Below are 23,365 nucleotides of genomic sequence, written 5' to 3'. Positions count from 1 at the left end.
TCGATCCGAATGTGCGTTTAGCTTCAATCACATCGGTCAATGAGAGGAATCATTTGTATTTATATTTTATATTGCTTTACGCCGCATTAGCAACTTTGCAGCTATTCGCTGCTATGCATTCGTATAATGTCCTTCAATATAGGACGGGTTCAATCCCCGACCGCGTCATACCAAAAGAGGTTAAAATATGGTACTTGTTGGTCCCTGCCTGGCGCTCGGCATTAATGGGTTCAACAAGGACTGGTCGGCTCGGAGTCAGTATAATGTGTCTGAGTGGGGTATTCATGCTTAACTGCGGCATGGTATCTCAGTGGGCTAGCACTATGAAACCAGCTTAAGTCTGGCCTAGTACAAGCAGCCGCACATACGCACACACACGCATGCACGTCGTCATATGAGCGAAATATTCTCAAGCACGACGTTAAACCCAACTTCACCTCACCTCACTAAAATATATCTTTACAAAGAGAGACATCTAACAGAAGTGAAAGATCTAAAAGAACTATAATATTTGGGGACCTGATGGGGGTCACCTTGCTCATGACATCAGCGACTTGTCTTTCCACCACAGTGACATCTATTGAGTAGCGCTGTGATAAACAACATTCACCTGCACTCACTGCAAATATGTCCTCCCGGCACACGTATTTATACATCAAAATACATTCTCTCACAAAAAGGAACCGGAAGAAAGCGTGCAACTCCCCTGTCAGTAGATGCCTAAGCATGCCGGGACTGGCGCAGTGATAAATGATAGACTGACTAAAAGCTGGGTTATGTGGTTTGGGCTGCAGGTACAGACTGTAGTGATTTTCCAGTGATTACCATAGAAACGTTGATAGAGACGTATACAACAGGGTTATTGATTATCCACTTGGGTACGATGGTGTCCCTTGTCACGATGTTGCAGGAATATTGCACAAAGCGGCGTAAAATCACACTCGCTCTTACAGCATCTTATTATTTTCCCTCCTTGTAATTTCAAAAGCTATGATTATGTGAAGTTCACGTCCGACAAATCTAAGGAAAATCTAGGTACACAAGTGAGGTTCTTATTGGTATGATTAAAGTATACTCAGTAAACTAATCCACTGATTCATGTCAGCCATACGACTATGCTTGTCGTAAAAGGCGACTAACGGGATCGGGTGGTCAGTTTCGCTGACTTGGTTGACACATGTCATCGGTTCCCAATTGCGCAGATCGATGCTCATGCTGTTGATCACTGGATTGTCTGGTCCAGACTCGATTATTTACAGACCGCCGCCATATAGCTGGGATATTGCTGAGTGCGGCGTAAAACTAAACTCACTCACTCACTCACTCACTCATGTCAGCCATATACCGGGAATATTGCTCAATGCGGCGTGATACAAGAAGCAACAAATTCGTATATACGTGACTGACTTCGTCGACCAATGCACAGAGCGTCTACCTGGGTAACAGAACTCCATACAATAAGACGATATATAAAAAGATATGTACAAAATAATGGCGCCATATGAATTTCCAGTCTGCTGCTCATGATGTTGACCACTGGTTGTCTCGTCCAGACTATTACATACCGCCGCGATGTAGCTGGAATATTGCTGAATGCAATGTTAAACAGTGAGTGAGTGTGTATGTTTAACGCTGTTTTTAGCAATATTCCAGCAATATCACGGCGGGGGACACCAGAATTGGGCTTCACACATTGTACCCATGTGGGGATTCGAACCCGGGTCTTCGGCGAGACGAGTGAAGGCTTTGAACTCTAGGCTACCCCACCGCCTTGCAATGTTAAACAACAAACGACCAAATTATACAGAAGTTTTCTAACGAACTATGATGTGGGTCCTCCGTAGCGGTGTATGAGTGAATGCTGTTTTACGCCCTCAACAACATTAAACACGAGCGTCATACATTGTACACGTGTGGAATCGAACGCGTCTTCCGGCAAGATCAGTGAACACTGTGCCCACTATCTCACCTCGACAAGAAAATGTAATACACAATCAGTGAGTGAGTAGGATTATATACCGCTCTTAGCGATATTCTACAATTACCGGGGCGGGGGTAGCCTAGTGGTTAAAGTGTTGGCTCGTCACGCCGAAGACCCGGGTTCGAATCCCCACATGGGTACAATGAGTGAAGCCCATTTCTGGTGTCCCCCGCCGTGATGTTGCTGGAATATTGCTAAAAGCGGCGTAAAACCACACTCAGTCAGTCAGTCAGTTCTACAATTACCACAGCAGAGGACACCAGACTGACTGACTGAGTTTGGTTTTACGCCGCTTTTAGCAATATTCCAGCAACATCACGGCTGGGAACACCAGAAATGGGCTTCACACATTGTACCCATGTGGGGATTCGAACCCGGGTCTTCGGCGTGACGAGCCAACGCTTTGACCACTAGGCTACCCCACCGCCCCGGAGACACCAGAAAGGAGCTTCACACATTGTACCGAATCGAACTACAGTCGAGCACCGTTGTCTCTATATTCATGGGACCAAGAAAAAATATCGAGTTATCCGAACTTCGAGACATCCGACCAGGGCATATCATCACATATAACTATGAAAAAAAAAAAACGCTTCTCAGTATGTTTTGATTCGAAACTATAATCCGTTATCAGTAGTGTTAAGTTGTACCAGTGAGTACTTCCTAGTTACATCCTTCTTAATTAGTCCTGATTAAATAACAAACAAGTGACACCTTCAACTCAATTAGCCCTAATTAGTTTACACTACCGCATCCCTTTGATTCATGCCGCACCGTGTGGAAACAACTTCAGTTCAGAGGGATATTTGCCCATGAAAGATAGGTGAATATCGAGTTTCTTTGCAAATATCGAGTTAAAATGGTGATTTTGCTTGTTGGGACCATAAAATTATATCGAGATATCCGAAATATCGAGACACCCGTATCGAGTTAAAAGATCTTGAATAATGATAAATTATGAATGATTTTGCCGGGACCGAGATGTTAAATCGAGACAGCCGAGATATCGAGTTATCAGGGTTCGACACAACGGTGCTCGACGGTGTACTAAGCTAACCCACCGCCTTATTAAACGATGACGATTGCCAGGTACTACTTATCGCGCATGATCGTTCCCACGTTCACTCTCTCACTACCTCAGATTGTAATTCGTGTCGAATAAAACCTCAGGTGATTTCTACCGACCATTATCAGATTTTGGTGCGGACTATTATAGGATTTGATCCTGTTTCTTTTCCTGCCACTCCAGCTGCATCACGACGGACAGGAGACACCAGATATGTGCTTTATATACTGTACCAAGGTAGGAATGGAACCTAGAGCATCGGCGTGGCGAGCAAACGATTTCACCACAAGGCAACCCTTCCGGTATCCAAGACATGAGTTAGTTTGTTTGCTTGTTTATTGCGTAACGCCGCACTAAGCAATATTCCAGGTCTGCAAATAATCGAGTATGGACCATGGACCAGACAATCCAGTGATCAAGAGCATGGGCATCGACCCACGCAACAGTGAGACAGTCCCATTATCTGACATACCCTTCATATATCCTGTCCTCTTAGTGGACAGCAATGACACGATTACAAGCGAAGCTTGCCGTAAGAGGTTTCAAACGGTATCCGGTGGTCAGTGTCGCTGACTTGGTTGACACATGTCACCGTATCCCCATTGCTTATGATGTTGATCACTGGATTGTCTGGTCCAGACTCAATTATTTACTGGCCGATGTCATATCATAGAATATCGCTGAGTGCGACCTTAAACAACAAGCAGCGATACGCCCTACGGTAATAGGGCAGATGTTTGTTTCAGTCCAGTCATGCAGCCGTACTACTGTGGGATACAAGGTGTGCGGCGTAAAACAACCAACAAAAGATGTGCAGCAGTGGAATTCAGTTCATGAGTGTAGTTTTACACCGCTATCCCAGTGATTTCATGCTTTCCCATAAAAAATCACCATCATCACCCTCCCCACAACGTTACCCGACCGCGTCTGCAGTGGTAGAAAGTGAATAAGGTGGTCCTTTGAGATTGCGGCTTGTAAGCAGCTTTTAGCAATATCCCAGCAATATTATGGCGAGGGACACCAGAAATGGGCTTCACAAGAAATGTGGGGAATCGAACTCGGGTCTTCGACTTGACGAGCCAACGCTTTAATTACTAGGCTACCCCACCTCCCTTGCACGTGCAGTACATATTTAGAACCCTAACAGCTAAAGGAGTAACTCTGCAAGTACAGAACGTGTTTCGCTTGTCCAACGTTATTCTGAAGAGCTCAAAGAGGAGTTCAAGAAATTGAATTATTGTTATTTTGCAGTTCAGTACCCGCCGTGATCAACTTCCTGTACATAAAAACTGACTGTAAAATTGTACTGAAACCGTGCCTTAACCTTTACGTGAAACTACCCCAACAGGTGAGAAAAACTAATTTAGCAGGGAGGTCTTTGAACTATTTCAATTTGAGGAAACGCACGTAAAATAAACTTTTACAGGACGTTTCGGTGGTAAAGGAAGAGCTGGAGAGGAAGAGAAAAATGATGTTCGTCTGAGACTAAGTGACATTCAGGCTTCAGTGAAGTCCTCTGCAACAGTTTGAAACATTACACTGCATGACCAGCGTTGAATAAAGACTTAATTCATCTTTGTTTATTTTTCCTTTGTTTATCATTTCATTTACAAAAAATACACCAAATACTCGATGCATGGTACTGTATCAATGCAGTAAACATGCGTTAAACAATGTCAAAGCACATTTGCATATGAGGAAGTTGCATTTCAATCAAACGATTATTCTGTCTGAATTAATGGTAGACTACTCCTTCTTATAATTTCCAGATATTAATAAGATAACAATACGTTATTGATATCATCAAACGTCAAACGATAACACTTCAGGTTTCATAAAAATGAAAGTTGGCCAAGCCCCCAATACTATTTAAATATAAAGCTTTGCAAACCACCGGGCTTACACGAAAAAAATGGCTTCCTACGCGTCTGACCACCTCGAATATACGTTTTCGAGCTTCTTGACATTCTTGTCTGATGAGTTCAATTGGACACACTCGCGTTGTTGACATTTTTCGAATGTCAAGGTCGTCGAACGTGCAAAACGTGAAAATGGTGTCACTTCATGTGACATCCGTGACAGGTGGTGTTATTTCGGGACATGCCGTTTACGGAAAGGGACGAGTAGTGACGAATGCGGCGAGATGAATAAACTTGGTCCCGTCTCCTCATGTCATATGCCACTCCAAATAGCCCCTGGAATAGCATTCAGCACGAACCTCGTGTGTTAAACAGCCAGTTTTAAAGAGCGCAGTGTCATGTTTGTTGAAAAACAAAAATATGTGTTTCACCCTCACTACGTTTCTTTTTTCAAAAAATATATTTTTGTAATACCCACTCCTACACACAACCCTCTCCCGTGGTTTGTATTTATTTTGTAACAAAATAGGCCTACATTGTGTCCTTGATATATTGATACGGGATGTGTATACCACGGGTGATAATAGCGTATCGCATCATGTTACATGCACGGAAGCCTTGCTGTGATATTGGAAAATATTCGGAGAAAGTGTTTTTCTCCCATCGTCGTGTTTTCACGTCAAGTTTTCAAGTCTGGATAATTAATTACCCGTTAGCTCTCGACTTTGTCAGGATTTGCCTGAAGCTTCTGTGAGAAATAGTGTCCTTGATACGTGTCGAACTTTGGACAACTATCAAGTACGGAAAGGTGGTGGTACCCGACCCTTGTTGGTTGTTTGTTGTTTGTAGTTTAACGCCGCACTCAGCAATATTCCAGCAATATGGCGACGGTCTCTAAACAATCGAGTCTGGACCAAACAATCTAGCGATCAACAACATGAGTATCGATCTGCGCATTTCTGATACGAATGCATGTGTCAACCAAGTTAGCGAGCCTGACCACCTGATCCCGTTAGTCGCCTCTTACTACAAGCATGTGCTGAAAACCCGTACCCAATTCTAACCAGGATCTTTACTGGTTCATCGACGATATTTGCTAGGCAAGCGAAATTTGTGCGTTTGTTGCTTGTTTCGTTTTCTCTATTTTCTGTGTTTACATCATCGGTTTGTGAAGTTTTTGTTAAATGTCATATTCCATTCTCGTCAATATATTTTGGCGGTTCCAGAGGTATAAAAACTTACTAAACACCTTTTTGCAACTTTGTGTAAATCATTACATAACAAACGAACACCTATTTTTTACCTTTACTCCTCAAGTAGTCAAAGGTAGTCATCGAGAGCTCAAACCAAACGCTGAATAATGCTAAAACAATTCTTTCTTTTCTCATTGTACAGTTTTCAGCTTGGAGTGTTGTGTCTAAGAGTCAGTGTTTAGCGAGTGAGTGAGTGAGTGAGTATGGTTTTACGCCGCTTTTAGCAATATTCCAGCAATATCAAGACGGGGGGACACCAGAAATGGGCTTCACACATTGTACCCTTGTGGGGAATCCAACCCGGGTCTTCGGTGTGACGAGCAAACGCTTTAATCACTAGGCTACGCCACGGCCCCTTTTGTCCAGCGACATATGTTCAGTCGGAGTGTATTGTGGCGGTATTTCTAACACTCATACAAAACGGAATTCAGTGAGGAGGTATTCTTAAATCTTGAAGCATTTGGTTATCAAGTCTTTGAACGGCATTTAGAAGTGATACACTTAAAGGACTGACTGACTGACTGAGTTTAGTTTTACGCCGCTTTTAGCAATTTTCCAGCAATATCACGGCGGGGGGACACCAGAAATGGGCTTAACACATTGTGCCCATGTACACTTAAAGGAGAGAATTTATGGATGTCAACTTCTTTATTTTGAGGAACACGACTTTTCGGAGTAATTTCTTTCTCCTTCACCAGGTGATCGGTCGATGTGTACCTCTAATACAAAGTGTTGATATTGCAGGCACCAGGAAACTAATTCTTCGTTGTCGCAAAGAACCAGTGATCTTGCCCCTTCTGGAAATAAAAGAAAGTGGGGCAAGTGACGACAATTATTGGCATGAGTATATTTGTATAACTTCACTTTTTGCTGAAGCCTTCATTTCACATTATTTTTGTTGAAGCCAAACAATGATATCATTTTTGTTGAAGCCAAATAATGATATCATTTTTGTTGAAGCCAAACAATGATATCATTATTGGTGATACCAAATACTGATACTTAAATTGAAGCCAAACAATGATATCATTTTTTGATGAAACCAAATATTGATGTCATTTTTGTTGAAGCCCACATGCGCGTTTTGTGAACGCCTCAACATTCATCATTTTTGTAAACGAACCAAATCACTATTATCGTGGCGATATAAAACTCAGCTAAACTCCTGTCCTTCCTGGCAAGACATTTGATTTAATTTGCCATTATTGATATCAAAGCGGCAGAACTTTCACTCACAAAACTTCCAGGGCAGAGGAACGGCTGATCCAGATGCCACTCGAGCTGTTTGTGTCCAACGGTCTCAATCTGAAACAGATGACTGAGGTTGAACTGTAGATCAGTGTTGCTGCTATTCTGCTACACAGTGGTTGTGTCCAACACCCACCACCTAGTGATACACTAACGTTTGTTGACAGATCTCGCAGTATACAGTACACATCCTGCTGCAACGACTACCACATGCTGCGACCGCTGTTACTACTGCTTCTGCTGGTACTTCTCCTTCTACGCCCGCTACAACTACTACTAATACTACCCGCGAAGATCCGGGTCAGAACTGGTCTTCAGTAACCCATGCTTGTCGTAAGAGGCGACTAACGGGATCGGGTGGTCAGACTCGCTGACTTGCTTGACACATGTCATCGGTTCCCAATTGCGCAGATCGATGCTCATGTTGCTGATCACTGGATTGTCTGGTCCAGACTCGATTATTTACAGACCGCCGCCATATAGCTAGAATATTGCTGAGTGCGGCGTAAAACTAAACTCACTCACTCAATACTGCTGCTGGTATTCCTCCTTCTACGCTCGCTACAACTACTACTATTACTGCAATCTGAGAGCTGCAATCTGAGAATCTGGAACTACGGAAGCAGTATGCACTTCCACTACCACTACCACTACCACTACCACTACCACTACCACGACCACTACCACTACCACTACCACTACCACTACCACTACCACTACCACGACCACGACCACTACTACTACTGCAAATAATATTCATACTAATAATTATATTCATACAGCAAGGTGTTACTGCATTATTTCCTCAATTTGTTGTTAAACCGTTAATATGAAAATCGTCATGGTAGACACAAAAAGACGATGGATAATGAACGCTGTCATGTCAACACGCCAGTAGAAACAGATGGTAGGAAGACGTGGCAACTTCCGTCAGTAGCCTCCCTGTCGTCACATCATGGTCACTGACTTCACAGATGACCAGCTCAAACCCAATCGGACATTTGTGAGGGGAACGGGGACGTCGTGACCAGTAGGGCTGCGTAATATAACCGGTTTACCGGTATTTACCGGTTCACACTGGAAAACGATACGTATTGCGATACGCTGATCGAAAACCGGTATTTTGACATGCATTCGGAAAACTTCGTAACATTCGGTAATTTTGATGATCGTGGCAACTGTAGTAATGGTGGTGGGAATGATCGTGGTGAAAATTACATTTAACTGTATTGTTAAGTTCGGTTTGAAGTTGTGTTCTTAATTTTTGTTTAAGTGTTTCGCAATGTTTTGGATCTGAATGTTTTAAATATTTACTCAATTATGACCAGTGATCTCTGATATGTCCTGACTAGGTCAAGCTGCTGTCTAAATTATCCGGGCTTTCTTTTTGAGAGTGTATGAACTAGTTCAAACTAGTAACCGCTGTGTTGATGTTAAGGTGTTCTTTTCCTTGTTTCATTTGTGCCAAATATTATTTACATTTTTACTTTTTCCTGATTAAAAGGTTTTTTTATGGTTAATCAAGCATAGTAATTTGGGTTTGGTTTTGCTTTATAAATCAAGCAATACAATACATTGTAATACATATCGAAATATATGCTTTCGCATCGCAATATATCGCAATATGAAAATTCTCTGCAATACCCACCCCTTGTGACCACTACAACGTCACAGACACTGCAAGAGTGGCGTCCATCATTTACAGTATGCCATGATGATTGGGGAGTTCCCCCCGGTCCAATTTGTTATTACAATTCATTAACGTTGATGGTAAGATATTAATGAATCAGATGTATATTTCTGGTTTCATTCAATTCATGCTGTTATCTTTTTCCGTAAAATATATATCAGACAAATCAGTCGCCAATTATGACAGGCCACGTGTTACTGACCATGTTGTTCCACAGGGAGAGTGCGGCTGCGCCGTGACCTTTACCACTGAAGTGGAAGCAATCGGGGGAGAAGAAGGTCATGTCAATGTCACCTGGGGTGCCGGGCTGAAGAAGAAAGGTCAAGGTCACGGATGTATACCAACACCGGTCTGCGGCCGAATTAAACAAAGTATACAAACATGATGGTGTTTATTACGAACAATGAATGCTTATTAGGTAGAGACGTGTTTGATACGGGTACCATTGTTTTGTTTTGGGCCAATATGTTTCTTTGTTTCAACAGAGACCATATAATAGATATTATATGGTCCCTGGTTTCAAGGACTATTTATGTCATGTTTTGGTCAAATCCAGTTTTCACGTGCTTGTTTTTCCCCTGCATTTTACATACTGTGATAGAACATAAATGACTTCATGTATTTCAATTTATGTACTATATGCAAAACAGAAACAATCCCAAGATAGTTCAGTTTGCAGTATGGGTGGATGATATTCTGTGGAGCTTCACCATCTCTTTAAGATCCCACTTTTACTATATGCGTGAAGATTTAAGAATGAACGTCCAGAGGAAGGTGATTGGGTGGCTGGGTGACTGGTTGTTTCACTCACCTTGGCTGGAGGCTCTGTGTTGGTGAAGAAAGGCTGGAGTACAACGGTGAAGTCATCTCTCGTGTCATACCTGCCGGAGGCGACGAGAGTCGACAGCTCATGTTGGTAGGCATGTGCGAGGTCCCGCAAATAGCCAGCGTTGTTCCGATTGTCTCCACAGTCACAAACCAAGCTGTAAATACACGCCATGATATCAGCCAGTGTGCTTACTTTTCATTTTATAATTACGTTAGGAAAGTCTTGAAATTATTGTTGCTTCACAAGTTACTTGTCGTTGCTGTGTTGTTTGCGACACTCCATTTGATTGTGACGTAACTCAAAACCTGGTGTGATTTTGACGTAATACAACACTACATAGGACAGTGACGTAATAGAACACTGGATGTGATTGTGACGTGATACAACACATGAACAGATTGTGACGTCATACAACACTAGATATGATTGTGACGCCATACAACACTAGATATGATTGTGACGTGATACAACACATGAACTGATTGTGACGTCATACAACACTAGATCTGATTGTGACGTAATATAACAATTGAACTGATTGTGACGTAACACACTTGATGGTGACGTTAGACAGTAATTGACGTGATTATGATGTAAGACATCACTTGATTTGACAATGAACAGAACACTTCAAAAGATAATGGCTTTTTTTGCGAACATCTGGATCCATTAATCTGTGTGATCGATTTCTGAATATATTGTCACAAGACAGTCGGTATGGGAATAATGTAAACGGTTTTGGCACTCTTACTGAACAGTACTTGATAAAAAATGGACCTTAGTCATTAAACAGCCTCGAGCAACTTCATGCGAATCTGTTTGTATACCTGTTATCAGGTGCAGTACAACATACATGAGAAAATTAATTCAGATGAATTTACATATTCATAACCAACGTACATGCACATATTCAATGCGGATATAATAAGAATACGAACGCGTGGACAAAGCTGCAGAAGAACCCCGTGCTGAGGGCGGCGACGGGTGCGATGTCGAAGATGGTGGCGAGGTTGACGAAGGTGCGAGGTAGCTCCTTGTGGAAGAGGTCAAGGGCCTGGCGGATATTGGCGCCGTAGTTGCTGGCGGCGTACTTGGCCTGAGTGAGTGAGTGAGTTAGTGCGTGAGTGTTCTTTTACAGGACTGTAAGCATAATTCCAGGCAATATTCCAAGTCGGTAAATAAGCATCTGAATATCGACCCTATGTGGAATCCGAGTTCGATCTAGTACCCACTTTATCTGACGGGGTACCAGCATATGTTCCTTGGTGGACTAACCAACAAATGCCAAATAGCACGAGAAACCAAATATCGTTTAAATTGGTTGAATGTGTGTACAAGGATTTGGAATCAAAAGAGACAATAAATGCACCTATATATTGTAGATACAGTCAAACCATTTGAAATTACGAAAATACGTCGACTTATCCTGGATTCGAGACAGACACAAAAGGAAAGAGCTAAATAAATAAGTTTTACTTCTGGACAACCGTCAGTTCGGTGCATCAAAGTTCGACACAGGGGTGTTTGACTGAGTATGCAATGTAATATTGACAAGATGGCTTTGAATCCGGTAAATGATGAATCCGAGTCTAGAATGATCCAACCCTTCTGGATACAAGACTACGTCAGTCAGGTTGAGACCACGGAATATTCATTTCAGCAGGGGTCCCAACAAGAGCAGGGGTGGAAATAACTTTAAAATTGCTAGTGTACTCCGGTACAGTGGCACATGTAAAATCACTTGCCCTTATAATTTTTCCACTATACCGGCCGTTTCCTTGTTGAATTTTAAAATAAACAACATAATTAATATTGGAAAGTCAACTGGACACCGGTACAGTGTGATATACAAATTTGCTTCCCGACAGAAAAAAACACTGGACTCGGCCGTCGGGCAATGGGTTATTTCCACCCCTGAAGAGTAATATGTTTTGTATGTAATGTTTTGGAATGTGCATGGATCTATCTTATGGTTTCTATCTAGACAGGATTTCATTATTTTAATGAAGCTCATACAAACGGGGAATACACCACATGGCAATGTCTGTCCAGAAACTCACTGTGTCGTGGCAGGAGTCGCAGAGGTCGTTGCCGCCAACGAAGACGGTGATGACTTTCCAGTCATTGAGAAAATCGACGTTCTTGTCGGCCTTCATTTTGTCTATCAACAGTCGTGCCTGTTCGGGCATGTCACTGAAATATAGTAATATTTCTATTACGATACTTTTGTAGATTCAGCGGTGATTAATGACCAGAGACATTTTGTAGTTGCTGTATTTCAGCTGGTATGGACAACCGTCAGTTCGGTGCATCAAAGTTCGACACAGGGGTGTTTGACTGAGTATGCAATGTAATATTGACAAGATGGCTTTGAATCCGGTAAATGATGAATCCGAGTCTAGAATGATCCAACCCTTCTGGATACAAGACTACGTCAGTCAGGTTGAGACCACGGAATATTCATTTCAGCAGGGGTCCCAACAAGAGCAGGGGTGGAAATAACTTTAAAATTGCTAGTGTACTCCGGTACAGTGGCACATGTAAAATCACTTGCCCTTATAATTTTTCCACTATACCGGCCGTTTCCTTGTTGAATTTTAAAATAAACAACATAATTAATATTGGAAAGTCAACTGGACACCGGTACAGTGTGATATACAAATTTGCTTCCCGACAGAAAAAACACTGACTCGGCCGTCGGGCAATGGGTTATTTCCACCCCTGAAGAGTAATATGTTTTGTATGTAATGTTTTGGAATGTGCATGGATCTATCTTATGGTTTCTATCTAGACAGGATTTCATTATTTTAATGAAGCTCATACAAACGGGGAATACACCACATGGCAATGTCTGTCCAGAAACTCACTGTGTCGTGGCAGGAGTCGCAGAGGTCGTTGCCGCCAACGAAGACGGTGATGACTTTCCAGTCATTGAGAAAATCGACGTTCTTGTCGGCCTTCATTTTGTCTATCAACAGTCGTGCCTGTTCGGGCATGTCACTGAAATATAGTAATATTTCTATTACGATACTTTTGTAGATTCAGCGGTGATTAATGACCAGAGACATTTTGTAGTTGCTGTATTTCAGCTGGTAAACAACTGATCTGTAAAATAATCGAGTCTGGACCAGACAATCCAGTGGTCAACAGTATGAGCATCGATCTACGCACCTCAAGCCGGGACGTTTTTCAGGCCACGTTAGCGACTGAATATGTGCAGCCCGCAGCGTGTCTATGGAGATGTGTATCACTGTGTAGATAGGAATTGGCGTTTGACACCCAAAGAGTCTCCCCACCTAGTGGCTGATACGGTTCCACGACTTGCCGCAAAACGTCCCTCACGGTAACGGATACCAATGCCGCTACCGTCAAGGTGGAAGAGGTGATGATCAGTACTGTCAAACGTGAGTCCCACGCCATACAGACCACTTACGTCCATATAACATTCGTAGAACGCCGCCAAACACGGGGTCATGAAGTATAGCAACGAAAGAGAATCATTTATCGGTTATATCCCAAAACGTCCACATCCCAAAACTTCCACATCCCAATACTACCACACATTGTTCATACAAATACTCCTCGTCAACCCTTTTTAGGTAATAGGATAGCCAACTACTCCTCGTCCACCCTTTTTAGGTAACAGGATAGCCCAGGAAGTGTACTGAACTGAAACAACAGGTAATGATACATCACACCTGTTTTAGCAGAGAGGAGATTTTTGTAGAGAAGACAGCAGTTAGTTAATAATCTGAAATATATATATAATATAAATTTGTGCATATTTCATGTAGGTAAAACTTTTTAATAAGTTGTTTTCTTGTTTTACCTTGAAATGTATTTGATTACGTTCATAGAATTCTGAATATGCAAAACATAAATTATGCAAGCTTAATGTACATTTGATGTACATGTATGTCAAAATATGTAGTTTTACAATATAAGGAGTTTTCAAATTTTATATTTTATTGCTTAAAAGGGACCAACAAGCCAAACAATTCCTTTCAATTCTGATTTGCAAATATAAAGTAATATGTACCGAAAAATTCGAAATGAGAATATGAATTTATTATGCCTACTTGAGGCTCTACTACCAAATATACTTGCAATACCAAATCCAGGCATAAACACATAAATCAAGTTTAATTAAATCAGGAAATTGATAACGTTATGGTATGGACACTGGACAATTTTAATAGTAGCCAGTTTCATGTGTTTACTTTAAAAGATACTTTAATGAAATTTGTCAATCAGATATTTCAGAATGTTTAAAGATTATGTAATAGGCAAAAGATTTACATATTGATGTCCCTGTCATGTATAAAACAGGTAAAGACTGCATGCTACGGCAGTGACACTGTCACAGTATATAATGCTCCAACAACAGTACAGAGTGACAGGGTTATGACTGTCAAATGTGCGGGTGAAATCTTGGACACTTTAGGACATAAGTTTCATACAGATTTCTACATAGGCTGTTATATGTAACTACGGCGCATGCGTCAAAAGAGACACTGTGACGTGTTCACGTCGAGCTGAAGAAAATGAGCCTTTTTGGTTTCAAAACTGATTTTTTAGCAATGTACTGATGAACAAGTGTCACCAGAAATGCTCTAGTAAGTAGTATTGAACCGAAATATCACAGATCGAGTATTTTTGAAGACTTTTGAAACGAAGCACATTTCAAGTGGTGAGACACTGATAGTTGTCAATAGCTGTCACTCAGTTGCCTATCACCGATTGCACGTGAGAAATGGGAGACTCACTTATGAGCTGGCGTGGTCACATCGGTTGCTTTTCAAAACGTAGACGAAATCGACAAAGACCTGTGAAAACTTTGAATATTTCTGGACAATTTATGACAAGACAATTGCAATTTTATCTCATCCTGAACCTTTTTCTTCACGTCAGTACCACAAATTGTTAGATGCATGAGCCATAAACTTAGTGTACAGCAATATCGATATGATAAAAATGTAAATACCGAATTACTGAAGTGTACAAAATGTAATTATAATGTCATTCAAGATGAATTTTACTTTTTATTGGTCTGTCCATACTATGATGAAAGCAGGAGACTGTTGTTACCAAGTTATTTTTATACCTATCCCACACATGAAAAGTTTAATTTGTTAATGTCTTCGCAAAATCTAGTATGCTTAAAAGTCTTGCAATCTTTTTGAAACGGAGTCTACCAATTTAATTTCTAGTACATGTAAATAATCACTTCGATGTCCATGCGCACTAAAATTATGGAAAGAGTTCCTTCCGTTCCCCCAACTCTAAACCAAACTCTAAACCTAACCCTAAACCTAAACCTAAACCTAACCCTAAACCTAGTCCTAACTTAAATTTTAGACTTTTAATCATTTTGGGAGTTCTCTAGTAATTGTTGTGTTAAGTTTTGTTTATAATTCTAGAATATTTATACATATTATTTGGGATGGGGGAACGGGAGGACTCTTACCAAAATGATGTATATACACTTTGTACTATTGGCCACGAGGCCTTGAATATGAATAAACTTCTTATATGTATCTAGAAAAGATATGTATTTTTGTTAATAACCCTGACTTAATAAAATATATAATTTATTACTATGTGACAGTTTGTATTCATTACCGATTAATGTGCTAAACCATTACAGACTGCGGTAATGCAGTATGATGAAGTGTTTGCAATCAACCAGAAATGTTGTTATAAGCTGTGGAAGTTATGGGATGTGGAAGTTTTGGGAGGATACCCTACAAACAATTTTCAATCATGATCAAGAATTTGCTACCCTTTGTAAACATGAACAATTCATGAACAGATGTCCAGAAACAAATTGCCATCATACAATGTTTAAAAAATCCCGTGTAGTACCTCAGTCTCCTCACTCTCCTTATGGTTTCCATGTCAATATACTACATGTTTTTTCCCAGTGAAATTGTTACAAACAATGTACATCATTTATATGTGAAATGTATGTGCGTATTTCTATATCTTTGTACCTACTGTGTTTATGTATGCAGTTTATAGAATATTGCCACTGTTCCTTCATGGAAGTTATGCAATAAATATCTGATATTGTCGTACCAGTACTTGGACTCAACGCTAAACGTATCATGACGTCACAGACGGAAATCTTAACCCATACTGCCGTATCCGTACTAAACGTACACGTCTGTACGCAGTGGTCAGTCCAATTACGATCACGTCATATGTTCGTCCATGAACTCAGTGTTTACTTTTGAAATGTATCATGGACTGACCCTCACGGCAATAAGTCGTCACGTGGGGGTAGGGGTGGGGGTGTTTGGGGGTTTCCCACATCTCAGCTTATCGTCTCCTGTTGATATTCCACCGTCGTGGCATGGCACGTGGTGAATTCGCACAGTCTGTTGTTGTATACACGCTCCGACACAATGCTAATTAACTGCACTTCTGTGCCATCGCTGTTCTGAACTCTAATGCCTCGCCATATTTCCTCAACACTTAGGTGACGATACACCTTCTGTGTTTACCAACATCTCACACAATGCTTACACGCGCACGTGACTTTCAGAGTATGTTTTGTCTGCATTCAGCTGGTTTCCATAGCTACCGTTTCCCTTTCTATCCATCCGTATATGTCACATGTTTGTAAAATAATGGTGCAGAGTTTCCAGTTTTAGGTCAACAAAATTAGGCTTGGTTCAGGGTCATTTGTGATTCTGATAAAGGCATATCCGACTGAAGAAAAATTGTTCAAGTTACTCCCTCCAATACAATACAAGTGTTGATTAGCAACTGGTACACCATGGAACAGATGCCTGTGGTTTCAGGAGTGAGTGAGTCACATCGGCAGTGTTTCAGCCATATCGTGACTGTGGCGTGAGGAGTCGTTGCCAGAATGACCTCTACGTAAAAAAGGAAACTTTTTTCACATCGTCAAAACAATAACAATTTTAGAAACATAGTTTTCAGGAATGTCAACAGGTCCACAAGACAAATAGTACCATTTCAAAAACCAGAGGTCAAATTGTTATTTTCCACCTTGAAAAGTCTGAGGGGCAAAAGCAATCACACCAAACTGTTTTATGCAATAGAAAATTGAAAGAACTGTTATGAAATTTAATGATGTTTATTCACATCACTTATTTGTTAAGCGTTATTTACATGTTACAAAGTTCAGATGTCCAACGTACAACAGTTGCGTTTTATGCGTATATATAATAATAGACGTTTCAAAAGTTTTATATTGAATTATATTATTAAAATACATAACGCAGATCAATTAAAGTACAATGTATACGTTTTGGTATAATATCGTTAACTTACAATATGTTTAAATGAGTGAATAAAAAAAATTCCTAAGTAGTGTGGTTTCTTTTGCCCCTCAGTATATGACGTATACTTACAATGACGTATCTCCTGGATCAGCTAGATTGAACATAGCATTGGCGCTGCTCTGTCCTCCCGTCTTCAGGGAATAGCCGTACACATTCCTGTCAAACTTTTTTAAAATGTCTGAAAATAATACGTACTATTGGACCACGGACGGAACACAAGCTGGCATCTGAATTGCACTTGACGCCATTAAAGCAGTTCGGTAAAGAAAGGTGAGCTACAGTCCCTACGTTAACATTTGTTCGAATTTGTATTTATTAAGAATCGGTAATCTACGTGAATAAAAATATATAGTTGGCTGTCCTGGAAAAAAACAGGTATGTGGAAATCTGATAACGTTTTCTTGACCTAATATATACATGTTTGTGTGGCTAAGATTGGGGTCAGGGGCCACTGTGTCGATTCCTGTGAGAATATCGCAGCCTGCTCATTTCGACATCGAGTTAACATGAGGCACCGGTACTCGAGTATCCGGACACCTCGAAGGTCTGGATACTGTTAGAACGGACGCTTTCTTCATGGAGGAACCACTCATTAATGTGAAAACCTGGTTCTCTGTTAACTTGGGGAAAGGCAAACCTACTTTGATATCCGGAACTTCAACACATTTACTGATGTGGGTCAACGTTATGACGCTGTCCATTGTCCTATCAGACACATGAAAACAATACATAGGGAATACACATTATAGTGTGTCTGTCGAATCAGTCTGGAATGAAATGGCCTCCTAATTGCTATACTACCTTCTAGTCTCTGAAATGACCATATTTTACCAAACAAAACGGAGTTTAAATTATTTTCATAAAAGATAATAAAATGAGTCCAGAGACATTTCTTCTTTTTCAGACACTGCATTAGTCTGGACTTGCCACATGTTCTAGACTTTGGGTATATTGCACTGGGTATATTTGTTCCAGGGTTTGCATGAAAGACTATAGTCCGTTTGGCTCAAAAGCGGACCGATGAATTGCAATCTAACTCGAAAACTAATAAACATAAAATACTCAATGAAACGCTGATCATAATCAAAACATCATACCCACTCTGTGAGGTTTTTGCAGAATTTTTGTCCTAAAAATAATAAAGTTGTTTAACAATCTATCATTACTATATTGACACAGTTCACTATTTGTTACGAGGGAGGAGTGCAGAGAAAGGGATAGCCAGGTGTTCGAGAACGGATGGAGTCGGCACAGCACAGGTTAATGAATAATAACTTTGTCTGTGAACGTGCTTCTCGAACACCTGGCTGCCCCTTTCTCTGCACTCCTCCCTCGTAACAAGCAGTGAACTGTGTCAATATTTTAATGATAGATTGTTAAACAACTTTTTTATTTTTATGACAAAAATTCTGCAAAAACCTCACAGAGTGGGTATGATGTTTTGATTATGATCAGCGATTTCACCAAACAATGCATCGTATGGGGTCATTTGAAATTCAATAATACGTCGAAATATACTCCCGGACAAAAGAAAGTATACACTTAAAATGGATTTGGCAAAAAAATGCAAACGTTACTAGGCTGAAAACAATCGGCACAAAACAGCAAACTTTAGTTCCGAGAAACGGTTATCGTGATGAATCTTGTCAGAGACATCGCCATCCAATAGCCATTTTTTCGTTTGTTTCTTTTTAGGGCACAAGCGGACATAGGAGTGTATTTTCTTCTTGTCGGATGTTTACAAACTTACTTGGCAGAGTGAGCTCCCCTGTCTCTAGGCTACCATCCCCGCCGATACTGCAATATAAATGTCAGGTCATTAAATAACGTTGTAGGAGACATAAGAAAACTATTTTTAATAACTAGGTTATATATCAACATCGAGTTTGATATCAGTTAATGTTGAGTTTTGATTCCGGGGAACAGTTGGTCAAATGTTACATACATTTTGCAAACTGATTTCACAATATTCACTCACAAACTTACGTAGTACAGTCACCTATTTGGTGGGAAACACATCCACAGATAAACTAATATGTGTGTGACGTACACTGTGACGTATTTGAGTTCGTACCTCCATGAAAGTCCACGGTATTCCACGAGGTCACCAAGGATGTTGCTGGCGTCAATGCCGTTACCTGCCTATACCGAAAACATAAGATCAGCTGAAGTGTGACCAATGAACTGTCAAAATGATGATTTTCACATTTTTATTTGTTTTCCTCCTCTAGCAACATTCTTCGGAATACCCAAACACTTTCTATTACCTGATCATTAACATTTCTTGTTGAGTATATATATGATTATATACAGTGCATCGCCCACAGCTATACCTACCGTGAGGGAATCTCCAATAGAGCCCACGACCTTGATATCACCAGGGTGAAGGTTATGGACTAAAACAGAACTATCATTTGTTAGGGTACACCAATGGCTTGCTTCTATTAATTTCTCAATTATTTATGATATACTAGTGTACATCTATGAAATCTCGAGGACCTTCTTACCTTGGATTTGCCTGGGAATATCTCATGACGAAGAATGTTCAATATTTACATTCCAGGTACTGAATTATGAATATGATGATGTGTAAACAAATCACACTGTTTTGGTCAGTAAGTAAGTACTGGCTAACATTTTCATGTGAAACAGGGGCGGTGGGGTAGCCTAGTAGTAAAGGCGTTCGCTCGTCACGCCGAAGATTCGAGTTCAATTTCCCACATGAGCACAATGTGTGAAGCCCATTTCTGGTGTCCCCTACCGTGATATTGCTGGAATAGTGTTGCGTAAATAAGTGGCGTAAAACAAACTCACTCACTCACTCATGTAAAACAATACAGTAGGCGGTTCTTAAAGTTTTCCAAATAAGAAAAGTACGTGGTTTGTCTGGTCCAGACTCGACAGCGTTATAGTTCGTCAACAGCATATACAACGTCATACAACCACAACACCAGTTTACTCCCAGTTTAATCTGCATAGATTCAGTATCAGGCGGAACTAGCAAGGTGACCGCTGAGAATAGGTTTTCTTGTGGTTGTTTCCCAAGACTTACTACTACTCACCACCACCCCCGAGTGGACTATCCTCAAAACCACTCAGAATAAACTATCCTCATCTCCACCCCGAGTAGGCTATCCTCACCCCAATCCCGATTAGACTACCCTCCCCTACTATCGCCACTTCCTGATCCATCTAAAGATAATTCCATTGTCGTATTTCGTATATATTCGGAGGTTTCCGTGAATGTAACTATGAATAAGAACTAGCCAATCAGTTACTAAAGCATCAGTAGCGATACCTGTTTAACCTGTTATTGACTGACAACACTATGCTGAGACCGGATGTTACTGACCGGAAGTTGCGTCACGCCCTCCCCACGGCGTGGTGGTGTGGCAGTTGAAGTTTGGGACGGGATACCTGTAAACAGCCCGCTTCTGCTGCAGAATGAAGCATTGTTTGACATAAGAACATTACCATGAAATAGTATTAGCTTGTTGTCAGGCTCGAGACCAAATGGCTTCAATATAAAAACGGGTTTCTATATGACGTTGGTCAAGATCATCCAAAATGTTCGATGGAGTTTGGATTGTTTAGGTATCAATCACTCCCGATCAGGCACGTCGGAAAATTTCAATTGGTAATACTTTTCATATATGTACTTTTTCTATTTTCGTTGTTGTTTTGGGGGTGTTTTTTGTTTTTGTTTTTTGTTATTATTTTTTTTTATCTATTAAATGTTATTTTATTTTATTTTATTTTTGTTTTATTTTCTTCTTTTTTATTTATTTGTGTGGGGTGGATGGTTGCGGGTGGGGGGTGGATGTGGTACTTAAAGCAAAGTAGCACATGTATTGCCAACATATTATCATTATCATTCGTACAAGAAGGTGTATCACTCCTCTAAAGGCGATTCTGCGTGTGCGTGTATGGTTCCGTGTGCGTTACCTCCAGCATGGCGGTGTAGTTGTTGAGATGTTCCTGCCATAGCTCCAGCAACACGGGACTGTTGGGGAGCAGGTGCTTGTAGAAGTTCACCAGACGCTGATAGGAGGGGGACGAGATAGCTGCAAGTGAGTGACATCTCAGGACCAATCAAATATATTTTACTTCATTATATCTTTACTTTACCCCGTCGTGTTTCTAGGCGTGTCAGTACTATAACCAGCCCTGCGGGTTTCACAAGTGGAAGGCCTATATCACTTTGGGATTTCCTCCCACGTCAAATTGACACTTTGTCATGTAACGGCAATAAGTGGCGTTCAATTAACTCATTTTAACTTGACACATATTTGAAGAGTTTCCAATATAACTGAAACGACCTTGGTATTTCGACGGACAAGAGGAGACGTATAGATACCACTGATATCGGTCGTGTGTTGGAGTCGCTACGTCAGACCTTACGCACCTGTCAAATCGCGCACGAGTTTGACGTAACTAACATCCTAAAAAAACTGTCAACACCTGCCGACATTTGAGACACCTGCTTAAATACAAAACTGTGACAGCGAGTGAGTGTCGAATATCCGGTGTAATTGATATTTTTAGACGAAAGCGTGAGTTTGAGGTCATCTGGCCGAATCACATACATAAATACATACATACAGCTATATAGATAGATAGATATCTGCGTTGACACCACGACCGTGAAGTGTGCCTCCTATCTTCTTACCTATTGTGTGCTACATGCGATCTGACGTGACCATTAGAAAACAAGAAATGGCGGATGCCCGCGTCTAAAGACTAGGACGTTATACACTTTTTTAATGTATTTTTTTAATTTTAAAAACTCATTACGACCAACAGCAAGGCATTGCATGTCCAGACTCACATTTCTCAGCATTAGCTCCAAGGAACGCTGCTACGAGAACAACCGCTAACATCGCCATGGTGACCGCCTGGTGGGAATGAACGTCTGTACGTGTTGTTTTATATCGCTGACACTCCCATGGTCTTATCTAAGACGCCGATATTGTGTTCTTGTCGGATTCTTTTGGAAGAATAAGGCCATCGGTTTACGCCAAAACTGAAATCTGTGTTTTTATATTTTATTTATAAATTCTTTATATCGTGCGGGCAGAGTGAGTGAGTGAGTTTGGTTTTACACCGCTTTTAGCAATATTCCAGCAATATCACGACAGGGTACACCAGAAATGGGTAAACACATTGTACTCATAGGGGGAATCAAACTCGGGTCTTTGGCGTGACGAGCGAACGCTTTAACCACTAGACTACCCCACCGCCACTGTGCGGACGGAACAAGGGTGTCATTCTGGTTCTAGACTCCGGCTTTCATCACGAACAGTTATATCCCGTTAGTCACGTGAAACAGATTCAATGTACCGTTATGTCCAATATTAACATGCCAACATTCAAAGAAATGGCATACCCTAACAATTTGAAGGATCATTAAAGACAATGCATTCATCGCATTCATTGTATGATCAGTAACATATTATGTCAACACACTGTACATCAACCTCTTCAATTGTTTAAACTCAAATACCCGTCATGTATATATTTCTCCTTGTGCATATGTTGTGTTTCATTTGCTTGATAACGGTGTTAGGATCTACAAGGAAACGTCACATCCACTGCAATAAAGAAGCCGTCTATCCATAAACAGTGTTCCTCCTCAACATACCAGCTTCTAAATGACACTTAAGGAGGTGAGGTGAGGTGAAATTGGGTTTAACGTCGTGCTTGGGAATATTTCGCTCATATGACGACGTGCATGCATGTGTATGTGTATGTGCGGCTGCTTGTACTAGCCCAGACTGAAGCTGGTTTTATAGTGCTAGTCCACTGAGATACCATGCCGCAGTGAAGCATGAATACCCCACTCACACACATTATACTGACTCCGAGCTGACCAGTCCTTGTTGTACCCATTAATGCCGAGCGCCAGGCAGGGACCAACAAGTACCATATTTTAACGTCTTTTGGTAGCCATTTAAGGAAGTAACATTATGGAACCTGCAAAATATACGCATGTGCTTTAATCACAATGATCGGCAAGTAACAAGAGAAATATAGATGTTTAGGATATCTCCGCAGTTTACAACACCCTCTTTATAAAACTACTGCCGCTTCTTTTGACTATTGCATTGTAGGTTGTCTTCACCCATA

The 23,365-nt window shown here is 40.9% G+C and overlaps 1 protein-coding gene across 1 annotated transcript; it reads right to left on the bottom strand.

Moving 5' to 3' along the window:
- Positions 1-6,788: 6,788 nt before the first annotated feature.
- LOC124280158 (phospholipase B1, membrane-associated-like) lies at positions 6,789-22,147 on the bottom strand. Its single transcript, XM_046716043.1, has 13 exons — positions 22,068-22,147; positions 21,185-21,303; positions 20,592-20,676; positions 19,577-19,635; positions 19,314-19,381; positions 18,990-19,036; positions 17,309-17,417; positions 12,794-12,926; positions 10,865-11,022; positions 9,909-10,080; positions 9,300-9,404; positions 7,396-7,464; positions 6,789-6,956 (listed from the first exon to the last, which is right to left on the bottom strand). The coding sequence occupies exons 1-13, from the start codon at positions 22,123-22,125 to the stop codon at positions 6,915-6,917; spliced, it is 1,224 nt and encodes a 407-aa protein (XP_046571999.1). The 5' UTR covers positions 22,126-22,147; the 3' UTR covers positions 6,789-6,914.
- Positions 22,148-23,365: the final 1,218 nt, after the last annotated feature.

This window comes from Haliotis rubra, unplaced genomic scaffold (genome assembly GCF_003918875.1).
Source record: "Haliotis rubra isolate DU_JTF1 unplaced genomic scaffold, ASM391887v1 Scf261, whole genome shotgun sequence".
Taxonomy (NCBI): Eukaryota; Metazoa; Mollusca; class Gastropoda; order Lepetellida; family Haliotidae; genus Haliotis; species Haliotis rubra.
The sequence above is the reverse complement of the archived record's forward strand: the minus strand, read 5'-3'. Positions and strand labels throughout refer to the sequence as shown.